The sequence below is a fragment of the Cryptomeria japonica genome, chromosome 9, assembly GCF_030272615.1.
Source record: "Cryptomeria japonica chromosome 9, Sugi_1.0, whole genome shotgun sequence".
Lineage (NCBI taxonomy): Eukaryota > Viridiplantae > Streptophyta > Pinopsida > Cupressales > Cupressaceae > Cryptomeria > Cryptomeria japonica.
This window is the reverse complement of record NC_081413.1, coordinates 231,518,092-231,530,779: the sequence shown is the minus strand read 5'-3', so window position 1 is coordinate 231,530,779 and position 12,688 is coordinate 231,518,092. Positions and strand designations below refer to the sequence as shown.

General features: G+C 41.6%; 1 protein-coding gene across 1 annotated transcript; it reads right to left on the bottom strand.

Moving 5' to 3' along the window:
• Positions 1 to 9,198: 9,198 nt before the first annotated feature.
• On the bottom strand, positions 9,199 to 12,345 carry LOC131858346 (uncharacterized). Its single transcript, XM_059211559.1, has 2 exons — positions 10,332 to 12,345; positions 9,199 to 10,112 (listed from the first exon to the last, which is right to left on the bottom strand). The coding sequence occupies exons 1-2, from the start codon at positions 12,343 to 12,345 to the stop codon at positions 9,199 to 9,201; spliced, it is 2,928 nt and encodes a 975-aa protein (XP_059067542.1).
• Between the last annotated feature and the right edge of the window lie 343 nt (positions 12,346 to 12,688).

The window sequence follows — 12,688 nt, the reverse complement described above, 5'->3', positions numbered from 1 at the left end:
CTCTCTCTCTGTCTCCTTCTCCCCCACTATCCTTTTCCTAATCTCCTTTTCTCTACGTTTCTCTCTCTCTCTCTCTCATTATCCTAGTCTTACCCTATCTTCCTATCCTAGACTTTCCATCTCTTCCTATCCTAATCTCCCTCTCTCTTTCTGTCTCTGTCTCTGTCTCTCTATATCTTTGTCTCTATCTCTCTCTCTCTCTCTTTCCCTCTCTTTCTCTCTCTATCCCACTCTGTCTCTTACCCCTCCCTCCCTCCATCCTCTCTCTCTCTCTTTTGCTCCCCTCTCTCCCTCTCTCTCTTTCTCCTTATCATATTCTCTCCCTCTCTCTCCCTCTCCCCCTCTCTATTTCCCAATCTCCCTATCTCTCTCCTCCTCTTTCTCTCTATCTCTCCCTCCACTTTCCCAAACCTCTCTCTATCTCTCTCTCTCTCCTTCTCCCCTCTATCCTTTTCCTAATCTCCTTTTCTCTGCCTTTCTCTCTCTCTCTCTCTCTCTCTCTCTCTCTCTCTCTCTCTCTCTCTCTCTCTCGTTATCCTAGTCTTACCCTCTCTTCCTATTCTAGACTTTCCATCTCTTCCTATCCTAGTCTCCCTCTCTTTGTCTCTGTCTCTATCTCTATCTCTCTCTCTATCTTTGTCTCTCTCTCTGTCTCTCTCTTTGTCTCTCTCTCTTTCTCTCTCTATCCCACTCTCTCCCTCTTACCCTTCCCTCCCTCCATCCTCTCTCTCTCTCTGAGGTTATCCTAGTCTTTCCCTCTCTTCCTATCCTAGTTTCTCCATCTCTTCCTATCTTGATCTCCCTCTCTCTCTCGCTCTCTCACAAGTATGATTGCTGGAGTCCTTGTTTGTATGTCAAGTGGAAGGGATTATCTCAGCAGTCAGAAGGGCTCGGCATCACTTCCTATCCTAATCTCTCTCTCTCTATCTCTCTCTTTGTCTCTCTATCTCTCTCTTTCTCTCTATATCCCACTCTCTCTCTTACCCCTCCCTCACTCCATCCTTTCTCTCTCTCCAACTCCCTTTCTTTCTTGCTCCTCTCTCTCTCTCTGTCGCTCTCCCTCTCTTGTTATCCTTGTCTTTCCCTCTCTTCCTATCCTAATCTCCCTCTCTCTCTCTCTTTTGCTCCCCTCTCTCCCTCTCTCTCTCTCTCTCTGTCTCCTTATCCTATTCTCTCCCTCTCTCTCTCCCTCTCCCCCTCTCCATTTCCCAATCTTCCTATCTCTCTCCTCCTCTTTCTCTCTATCTCTCCTTCTCTTCCTATCCCCTATTCTCTCTCTCTATCTCTCTCTCCCTCTCTCTCCCTCTCTCTCTCTCTCTCTCATTATCCTAGTCTTTCCCTCTCTTCCTATCCTAGACTTTCCATCTCTTCCTATCCTAATCTCACTCTCTCGCCCCTCTCTCTCTGTCTCTCTATCTCTCTCTATCTCTCTCTCTATCTCTCTCTCATTATCCTAGTCTTTCCCTCTCTTCCTATCTTAGACTTTCCATATCTTCCTATCCTAATCTCCCTCTCTCTCCCCTCTCTCTCTGTCTCTGTCTCTGTCTCTCTATCTCTCTCTTGTTATCTCTCTCTATCTCTCTGTCTCTCTCTATCTCTGTCTGTATCTCTTTATTGTTATCCTAGTCTTTCCCTCTCTTCCTATCCTAGTATATCCATCTCTTCCTATCCTAATCTCTTTGTCTCTCTCTCTCTGTGTCTCTCTTGTTATCCTAGTCTTTCCCTCTCTTCCTATCATAGACTTTCCATCGCTGCCTATCCTAATCTTCCTCTCTCTCCACTCTCTCTCTTTCTATGTGTGTCTCTCTCTCTAGCTCTCCCTCCTTATCCTAGTCTTTCCCTCTCTTCCTATCCTAGTCCTTCCATCTCTTCCTATCCTAATCTCCCTCTCTCTCTCTCTATCTTTCTCTCTCTCTCTCTCTCTTTCTCTCTTTGTCCCACTCTCTCTCTCTTACCCCCTCCCTCCCTCCATCCTTTCTCTCTCTCTAACTCTCTCTCTCTCTTGCTCCCTCTCTCTCTCTCTCTCTCCCTCTTTCTTCCCTTTCCCTCTTGCTCCTCTCTCTCTCTCTCTCGCTCTCTCTCCCTCTTCCCCTCTCCATTTCCCAATCTCTTGATCTCTCTCCTCCTCATCCTCTCTATCTCTCCTTCTCTTCCTATCCCCTACTCTCTCTCTCTCTCTATCTCTCTCTCTCTCTCTCGTTATCCTAGTCTTTCCCTCTATTCCTATCCTAGACTTTCCATCTCTTCCTATCCTAATCTCCCACTCTCTCCCCTCTCTCTCTGTCTCTGTCTCTCTCTCTCTCTCTCTCTCTCTCTCTCTCTCCTTATCCTAGTCTTTCCCTCTCTTCCTATCTTAGACTTTCCATATCTTCCTATCCTAATCTCCCTCTCTCTCTCCTCTGTCTCTATTTCTATCTCTCTCTCTCTCATTATCCTATTCTTTCCCGCTCTTCCTATCCTAGTCTTTCCATCTCTTCCTATCCTAATCTCACTCTCTCTCCCCTCTCTCTCTCTTTTTCTCTCTCTATCTCTCTCTCTATCTCTTTCTCGTTATCCTAGTCTTTCCCTCTCTTCCTATCCTAGTCCGTCCATCTCTTCCTATCCTAATCTCTCTCTCCTTATCCTAGTCTTTCCCTCTCTTCCTCTTTTAGACTTTCCATATCTTCCTATCCTAATCTCCCTCTCTCTCTCCTCTCTCTCTATCTCTCTCTCTCTATCTCTCTCTCGTTGTCCTAGTCTTTCCCTCTCTTCCTATCATAGTCTTTCCATCTCTTCCTATCCTAATCTCACTCTCTCTCCCTTGCTCCCTCTCTCTCTCTCTCTCTCTCTCTCTCCTTATCCTATTCTCTCCCTCTCTTTCCCTCTCCCCCTCTCCATTTCCCAATCTCCCTAACTCTCACCTCCTCATTCTCTCTATCTCTCCTTCTCTTCCTATCCGCTACTCTCTCTCTCTGTCTCACTCCTCTCTCTCTCTCTCTCTTTCTCTCTCTCTGTCTTTCTCACTCTCTCTAACCCCCCGTCTCTCTCTCTCCCTCTCTCTCTCTTTCTCCCTCTCTCTCTCTCCTTATCCTAATCTCTCTATCTCTCTCCCTCTCCCCCTCTCCATTTCCCAATCTCCCTATCTCTCTCCACCTCTTTCTCTCTTTCTCTCCTCTTCCTATCCCCTATTCTCTCTCTCTCTCTCATTATCCTAGTCCTTCCCTCTCTTCCTATCCTATTCTTTCCATCTCTTCCTATCCTAATCTCACTCTCTCTCCCCTCTCTCTCTCTCTGTCTCTATCTCTATCTCTTTCTCATTATCCTAGTCTTTCCCTCTCTTCCTATCCTAGTCCGTCCATCTCTTCCTATCCTAATCTCTCTCTTTCTCTCTCTCTATCTCTCTCTCCTTATCCTAGTCTTTCCCTCTCTTCCTATTTTAGACTTTCCATATCTTCCTATCCTAATCTCCCTCTCTCTCTCCTCTCTCTCTATCTCTCTCTCTCTATCTCTCTCTCTATCTCTCTCTCTCTATCTCTCTCTCTCGTTGTCCTAGTCTTTCCCTCTCTTCCTATCATAGTCTTTCCATCTCTTCCTATCCTAATCTCACTCTCTCTCCCCTCTCTCTCTCTCTCTCTCTCTCTCTCTATCTCTCCCTCCTTATCCTAGTCTTTTCCTCTCTTCCTATCCTAGTCCTTCCATCTCTTCCTATCCTATTCTTTCCATCTCTTCCTATCCTAATCTCCCTCTCTTTCCCCTCTCTCTCTCTCTCTTGTCATCCTAGTCTTTCCCTCTCTTCCTATCGTAGACTTTCCATCTCTTCCTATCCTAATCTTCCTCTCTCTCCCCTCTCTCTCTGTCTCTCTCTATATATCTCTCTCTATCTCTCCCTCCTTAACCTAGTCTTTCCCTCTCTTCCTATCCTAGTCCTTCCATCTCTTCCTATCGTAGACTTTCCATCTCTTCCTATCCTAATCTTCCTCTCTCTCCCCACTCTCTCTGTCTCTCACTATCTCTCCCTCTATCTCTCCCTCCTTAACCTAGTCTTTCCCTCTCTTCCTATCCTAGTCCTTCCATCCCTTCCTATCCTAATCTCCCTCTATCTCTCTCTCTCTATCTTTCTCTCTCTCTCTCTCTCTTTCTCTCTTTGTCCCACTTTCTCTCTCTTACCCCCTCCCTCCCTCCATCCTTTCTCTCTCTCTAAGTCTCTCTCTCTATTTCTCCCTCTCTCTCTCTCTCTCTCTCTCTCTCTCTCTCTCTCTCTCTCTCTCTCTCTCTCTCTCTCTCTCTCCTTATCCTATTCTCTCCCTCTCTTTCCCTCTCCCCCTCTCCATTTCCCAATCTCCCTAAGTCTCGCCTCCTCATTCTCTCTATCTCTCCTTCTCTTCCTATCCCCTACTCTCTCTCTCTGTCTCACTCCTCTCTCTCTCTCCCTCTCTCTCTCTTTCTCTCTCTCTATCTTTCTCGCTCTCTCTAACCCCCCTCTCTCTCTCTCTCCCTCTCTCTCTCTTTCTCCCTCTCTCTCTCTCCTTATCCTAATCCCTCTATCTCTCTCTCTGTCTTTCTCTCTCTCTCTCTTTCTCTCTTTGTCCCACTCTCTGTGTCTTACCCCCTCCCTCCCTCCATCCTTTCTCTCTCTCTAACTCTCTTTCTCTTTCTCCCTCTCTCTCTCTCTCGCTCTTGCTCCCCTTTCCCTCTTGCTCCTCTCTCTCTCTCTCACTCTCTCTCTGCTTATCCTATTCTCTCCCTCTCTCCCCCTCTTCCCCTCTCCATTTCCCAATCTCTTGATCTCTCTCCTCATTCTCTCCATCTCTCCTTCTCTTCCTATCCCCTACTCTCTATCTCTCTCTCTCTATCTCTCTCTCTCTCTCATTATCCTAGTCTTTCGCTCTCTTCCTATCGTAGACTTTCCATCTCTTCCTATCCTAATCTCCCACTCTCTCCCCTCTCTCTCTCTCTCTATCTCTCTCTCTATCTCTCTCTCTCCTTATCCTAGTCTTTCCCTCTCTTCCTATCTGATACTTTCCATATCTTCCTATCCTAATCTCCCTCTCTCACTCCTCTCTCTCTCTCTATCTCTCTCTCGTTATCCTAGTCTTTCCTGCTCTTCCTATCCTAGTCTTTCCATCTCTTCCTATCCTAATCTCACTCTCTCTCCCCTCTCTCTCTGTCTCTCTGTCTCTATCTCTCTCTCTATCTCTTTTTCGTTATCCTAGTCTTTCCCTCTCTTCCTATCCTAGTCCGTCCATCTCTTCCTATCCTAATCTCTCTCTCTCTCTATCTCTCTCTCCTTATCCTAGTCTTTCCCTCTCTTCCTATTTTAGACTTTCCATATCTTCCTATTATAATCTCCCTCTCTGTCTCCTCTCTCTCTATGTCTCTCTCTCTGTCTCTCTCTATTTCTCTCTCATTGTCCTAGTCTTTCCCTCTCTTCCTATCATAGTCTTTCCATCTCTTCCTATCCTAATCTCACTCTCTCTCCCCTCTCTCTCTCTCTCTCTATATCTCTCCTTCCTTATCCTTGTCTTTCCCTCTCTTCCTATCCTAGTCCTTCCATCTCTTCCTATGCTATTCTTTCCATCTCTTCCTATCCTAATCTCCCTCTCTCTCCCCTCTCTTTCTCTCTCTCTCTCTCTGATCATCCTAGTCTTTCCCTCTCTTCCTATCGTAGACTTTCCATCTCTTCCTACCCTAATCTTCCTCTCTCTCCCCTCTCTCTCTATCTCTCTCTATCTCTCTCTCTATTTCTCCCTCCTTAACCTAGTCTTTCCCTCTCTTCCTATCCTAGTCCTTCCATCTCTTCCTATCCTAATCTCCCTCTCTCTCTCTCTCTCTTTCTCTCTCTCTCTTGCCCCCTCCCTCCCTCCATCCTTTCTCTCTCTCTAAGTCTCTCTCTCTCTCTTGCTCCCTCTCTCTCTCTCTCTCTTGCTCTCTCTCTCTCTGATGTAGAGCACTACAACGCTAAGCTTAGTTAGCCCAAACAATTACAGTGATATTCAATAAGAAATCCAGACTGTTCTTCTAGCATTTGATGAATAAAAGGAAATGCATTGTTCAACCATAAAATCATCACAAAATGAATTCTTAATCAAAAGAAACAATAATCCACTACCACCAATTCGACACAAATCTGAATTTTAACATGTTCAGATGCTAGTCCACTAACTCCGGAAGATATTTGCCAAACTCTATTTCCTGCTGAGGTCTACAGTTCTCTAAAGATGTATTAATGTTGAACTTGTGAGTTTTAAAACCTTGCTAGTTTTCCAACTGCTCACACATATTGTGGTTTCTTCACAAATATACTTGTTTGATTCGTTCCCCCCCGTTCTGTTTGTAACATAATTAGATAGCATCAAAATTCAACAAAACTTGTTTACACTCAGGAATCCCAATCCCCTAGTTGATCAGACTAGTTTTGTCTTTGACTGGTTTGTCAAGCTTTGGAACCCGATGCCAATGTAAGGTGTTAATTCTGTGCCATAAACAGGGGTTTTAAATTTTCATTTCTTTCCACAAACTTTCGGCAGTGTAAATTCCATTCTGGTTCAAACTTTCGACTATGGCATTTGATTATTGGTTTCCAAACAATCCCTTCACGTTTTGGATCAACTCACACACAACTCCAAGCTGTTATCGAACAATTTAAGCTATTTTGGGTTTGATTTCAATAGAGTCATATGCCATACGGGCTAGGGCACACTAGTTCAACGGTTTTATTTCAAGAAATAGTAGCGATGACCCAAGATGTAACAATGTTGTTTGGTTTAACTCTATTAAACATTGTCTTTGAAGCATTTATCACTTCAATAGTCTCGAGCATTGAAAGCATTAAAGATATTCGCCCTAAACTGTTCTTCACCAGTCGACATCATGATTCCCACGGAGGAAGAACAGTTTTGAATTAAGTTTGCATAACAATGTGATCATATAGCTTCCTCTAAATAGTTTATTCAAACTTTTGTTAGCACAAATTACAATCTAAACAAAACAGCGCAATTACATGATTAAGTCACTATGTTAACCACAGAAAATACATTCACAGTGTATTAACGCACTCCAACCCGAAAATCGAACAAAGAGTTCTTCCAATTAAACAAAGCAAGGCATTCAAATTGCTTACAATTTTTGAATGTAACCCATCTTAAATGCTTTTACAACCGATTTGTACCTGTTCCACATTCCATTTCTTCGAACCCTATTTTGATCAAGACGACCGAACTGCAGGAAGAATCATGAAAAAGGAGACCTTCGAAACTGTTGTTTTTGTTTTTATTTCCTTTGCTTCGCAGACTCTCTCCAACCATTAGTTGGACATACTTATATACACAGCAATAGACACCCAACCGGTGCAAACCAGTTGGGGTTGTTGACACAACTAAACCAGCAGAGACCGCAGCAACAAAGATGTAAATAAAAAAAAATCTCTGCTAAACACAGTATTAACGAAAAAAACAAAGCACAACCAAAGTCCAATGGACTAAGAGTTATTGGCTTATAGAAATACCAATAAAACTCTTGACCATACAAGAAATGGACTAATGCACTTATTCCCTTTATGACAACAAAAACAAACCAAAATCCTTGTGGACTAAGACTCTACAGCTTATAAGCATGCTGTAGGTAGTCATGACCACACAATAGGAGAGAGATGATCGTAAATGATCAAACTCAAATTATTACAAACAATTAAACCAGAACTATCCTATTACCACAGGTGCCCTGCACCATGCTCCATAGGCAGGAAAACTCAAGTCCCTTGAGTTGGGACTGCTGGAACAGAAAAACCCAACTTCTCAATAGCGGCAGTAGACAGCCATGTAGCATCTTCAACTGGTCTGGATTTCCACTGCACCAAATGTTCATAATAAGTATGATGTCGGGTCTTCTGGGCCACACGAGTTTCCAAAATGCAATCAATCTCCAAAGGAGGTACCTTAGGAAGAGCTGAAAGCTGTGCATCAACAAGAGAATCAGCAACACCTGCAGTCATAGAATTATCAACAGTACCTTTATACAAATATAGATCAGCAACATTAAAGATAGGTGATAAATGAATATCCGGAGGAAGATCAACATGATAGGCATTAGGACCACTACGTTTGAGAATTTTAAAAGGTCCAATCTTTTTTGCCATAAGTTTCGTATAATGGCCCTTAGGTAGCCTTTCTTTCTTTAAATGGACCATGACCAAATCCCCAACATTGAATGTTACATCTTTCCTCCTTTTATCTGCATGAGTTTTATATTTGGAATTAGAATGCTGAAGCTTTACCTTAACCTGATCCTGAATATCCTTCATAACATTAAAAAAATCATTAGCCAAAGCACTGGGCTTTTCCAAACAATTAACATTCCTTAACTCCAAAATGCCCCGTGGATGAATACCATACACAATCTGAAATGGAGTTTTCCCGGTACTACGATTCACTGAATCATTATAGGAAAACTCAGCTTGAGCCAAAACTGAATCCCAACTTGTACCATGTTCTTGTGTCAAGCACCTCAAAAGATTACCAAGAGACCTATTGATGACCTCAGTCTGCCCATCGGATTGTGGGTGATATGCAGAAGATAAACAAACATTAGTGCCCAATTTCTTCCACAAAGTTTGCCAAAAATGACCCAAGAATTTAGGATCTCTATCTGATATGATTGACAAAGGTAAACCATGCAAACGTACTACCTCTTGAAAGAACAACCCAACAACATGAGATGCATCATGAGTAGTTTTACATGGAATAAAATGAGCCATTTTTGAAAACCGATCTACTACCACAAATATGCTGTCATAACCGGACTTGGTTCTAGGCAAACCAAGCACAAAATCCATACTAACTGAATCCCATGGTTTAGAAGGAATGGGCAAAGGTGTGTAAAGACCAGCATTAGAGGAATGACCTTTAGATTTTTGACATATCAAACAAGTTTCAACAAATTTCCTAACATCCGTTTGCAACTTAGGCCAATAATAAAACCTCTTGACTGAATCTAAAGTTTTATCCAAACCAAAATGATCTGCCAAGCTGCCACAATGTTTTTCCTTAATAATATTGTCCCTCATTGATCCTTTTGGAAAACAAAGTAAACCACCCTTGAAAAGAAGCTCATTCTGAATAAAATAATCAGAAAATTTAATATGATACCTTGCTGTCATATCCAAACAAACCTGATAAAGTTCCTTGAAATCTTCATCCGTAGCATACATGGATGCCATAGCCTCTAAACCAGCACTTTCCAATTGCGAATGGTAAGTGTCCTTCTACTCAAAGCATCCGCCACCTTATTAGTAACCCCTTTCTTATGTTTAATACTGAAAGTATAGGCCTGCAAAAACTCCATCCACTTGACATGTCTATGGTTAAGTTTCTCTTGTCTATTCAGAAAACTAAGTGCATGGCTATCCGTAAAAACAATGAACTCTTTTGGTAAAAGATAATGCCTCCATTTTCTTAACGACTGAACCACAGCATAAAGTTCAAGATCATAAGTAGAATATTTTTGTTTTGCTTCATTTAATTTCTCACTAAAGAAGGCTACGGGTCTACCATCTTGACTAAGAACCCCACCAATAGCCTTATTGCTAGCGTCACATTCAACAACAAAAACCTTATAAAAATCCGGTAAAACAAGTACTGGCTGTTCTGATATTTTCTTTTTCAGCAATTCAAAAGATTCATTGGCCTCTTTAGTCCATTGGAAAACACATTTTCTGCCACCTTTAATAGTATCAATAAGTGGAGCACAAATACCACTAAAGTTTCTAATAAACTTTCTATAGAAGCTGCATAAACCATGAAAACTTTTTACCTCCGTGGCTGTAGTAGGTGCTGGCCAATTTAGGATGGCTTCTACCTTTGAAGGATCCATTTTCAGACTGCCTTTTGAAATTACAAAACCCAAGAACACAAGTTCTTCTTGCATGAAGGAACACTTCTCTAAGTTTATCCTCAAGCCTTCTTCATGAAGCTTCCTCAAGACCTGATCCAAATGCTGTAAATGCTCCTCTTTGCTGCCACTAAAAATCAGAATATCATCCAAATATACAACAACAAATTGATGAAGAAAAGGTTTCAGCACTTCATTCATTAAATGCATGAAAGTACTAGGAGCATTAGATAAACCAAAGGGCATAACTATCCATTCAAACAAAACGTCATTAGTTTTGAAAGTGGTTTTCCATTCGTCCCCTTCACGTATCCGGATTTGATGATAACCACTTTTAAGATCAATCTTTGAATAGTATTTAGCACCACCTAAACAATCCATGAGATCCTCTATCCTAAGCATGGGAAACCGGTATCTAATAGTAATCTTATTAATGGCTCTAGAATCTGTACATAACCTCCAAGTACCTTCTTTCTTAGGAGAAAGGACTACTGGGACAGCACATGGGCTAATACTTTTCTGTATGTAACCCTTTTCTAACAATCCTTGGATTTGTCGTGCAACTTCAGCATTTTGTTCAGGAGTTAGTTTATAGGCTGCTTTATTTGGTAATGTAGCACCCGGAATCAAATCAATACAATGGCTGATTGACCTCTTTGGTGGAAGAGACTCATGAGCACTATCAGCAACAATACCATCATACTTATTCAGCAAATCAAATACAACCTTAGGACAAGTACTTTCCTTGGCTTCTAAATTCAATTCCCTGCCCTCACAATTAGTTTCCTTAGGTCTGATTACAACAGCAAAGCATGGAGGATTCTCTTCCTTAAGACCTTCTAAAAACTCTTTTTCTTTGACAACCATAACACTACTTTGCAAGATTGAATTATTTGCAATATCCGGTAAAGGTGTCATTATAAAATTTTCTCCATCTTTAGTTATATTGAACACATTGGTTTTCCCATCATGCTGGGCATTAGTATCATATTTCCATGGTCTTCCTAAAAGAAGATGGCATGCATCCATTGCAACTATTTCACATAAAACTTTATCTTTATAATCACCAATTTCAAATTCTACCAAGCATTGTTCATTCACAATAGTTTGTTGCTCCTTATTCAACCAAGAAACTTTATAGGGAGTAGGATGTGGAAACCTTTTCAAATTTAACTTGGTTACCATTTCCGAAGAAACTAGATTTTTAGTAGAGCCGGAATCAACAATTACCTTACAAACTTTACCTTTTGCTTTGCAAGTAGTCCAGAATAGAGATTTCCTTTGTGCTGGCTCCTTATTGAGTGGTACCAACAGTGATCTATTGAACATAAGAGTTTCTCCTTGCACTGGATCAGCATGCTTGGATAAAGCTGTATGGTATGATGAATTGCTTTGGCAATCCTCTTCTTGAATCAATTGTACCCTTCTATATCCTTGATTGCTGGTGTCACTCTTTTGTGGACATCTGAAAGATTGATGCCCAACTTGGTTACATGAGAAGCACCTTCCGGTGAACACATTAGGGCCTCTTCCTCTTGATCTGCCCCTACCATTATTTGACCCTCTTCCTTTGAATGAACCTCTGCCACCAGCATCATTATCAGCACTTTGATTGCTGCTTTCACCTTGGGACTTAGGAAAAGTTCCTCTCCCATTGAACCTACCTCTTCCATGGAATGAGTTTCCTCTTCCCTTACTTTGTTCTCCTCTTCTTTTTTGTTTTTCCTCAATCTTGAGGGCAAGCTGAAAACATTTGTGGACTGATTCCACATTAACCAATGTTAATTCATCTTGGATGCTATATTTCAATCCATTGATATACCTTGCAAGTTTTTGTTTTTCAGTTTCAAACATTTTGGCCTTCAAGGTCAAATTGTGAAATTCTTGAGTATAGGTACTCACATCAAGATCTTTTTGCTTCAAATTTTGAAGCTTCTTATGAAGGGTCACTTCATAATCATCCGGTACAAACTGTCTTTTCAATTCTGCCTTCATTCTGGTCCAAGTGGAAATGACCTCCTTTCCCTCTTCCAATCTCTCATTTTGTAGAAAATTCCACCAACTAAGGGCTGGCCCCTTCAATTTTGACTTTGCCAACTTCACCCTTTGGCTTGGAAGTACTACCTCACACTCAAAATAATTCTCCAAAGCTTCTATCCAATCCATGCATTCTTCCGGTTCCAATTTGCCATGGAACAAAGGAATATCATTCCTATCCTTTACTCCTACCTTCTCTAGGGCTGCAAGCTTTGCCCTTTGATCCTTCGGCATATTGGCTTGACCGGCTGGATCTTGCTCTTCTTCTTCTTCTTCTAACTCTTCTTGGCCTCCTCTCCTCATTTGGCCTTTCAACTTATCTAACTCTCTCTTCATTGCTCTATTCTCCTCTCTGACAGCCCTACTCTCTGCCATTTGCTCTTTGACTATTTTAGCCAATTCTACATTGGTGATTCTGATAGGAATTTCATCTCCATCCGCCATCTTGTTATTCCCAAAAAGGTATCTTGTGGCTCTAATACCACTTGACGCAGAGCGCTACAATGCTAAACTTGGTTAGCCCAAACAAATACAGTGATATTCAATAAGAAATCTAGACTGTTCTTCTAGCATTTGATGAATAAAAGGAAATGCATTGTTCAACCATTAAAATCATTACAAAATGAATTATTAATAAAAAAAAACAATAATCCACTACCACCAGTTCGACACAAATCTGAATTTTAACATGTTCAGATGCTAGTCCACTAACTCCGGAGAGATATTTGCCAAACTCTGTTTCCTGCTAAGGTCTACAGTTCTCTAAAGATGTATTACTGTTGAAATT

What these genes read in the sequence shown, in the direction of transcription:
- LOC131858346 (XM_059211559.1), bottom strand. Translation starts at nt 12,345, where the DNA reads ATGGCGGATGGAGATGAAATTCCTATCAGAATCACCAATGTAGAATTG. An exon ending in CCTTTCTCCTAAGAAAGAAG is followed by an intron (nt 10,113 to 10,331) that starts GTACTTGGAGGT and finishes TTGAATGGATAG; the next exon opens with TTATGCCCTTTGGTTTATCT.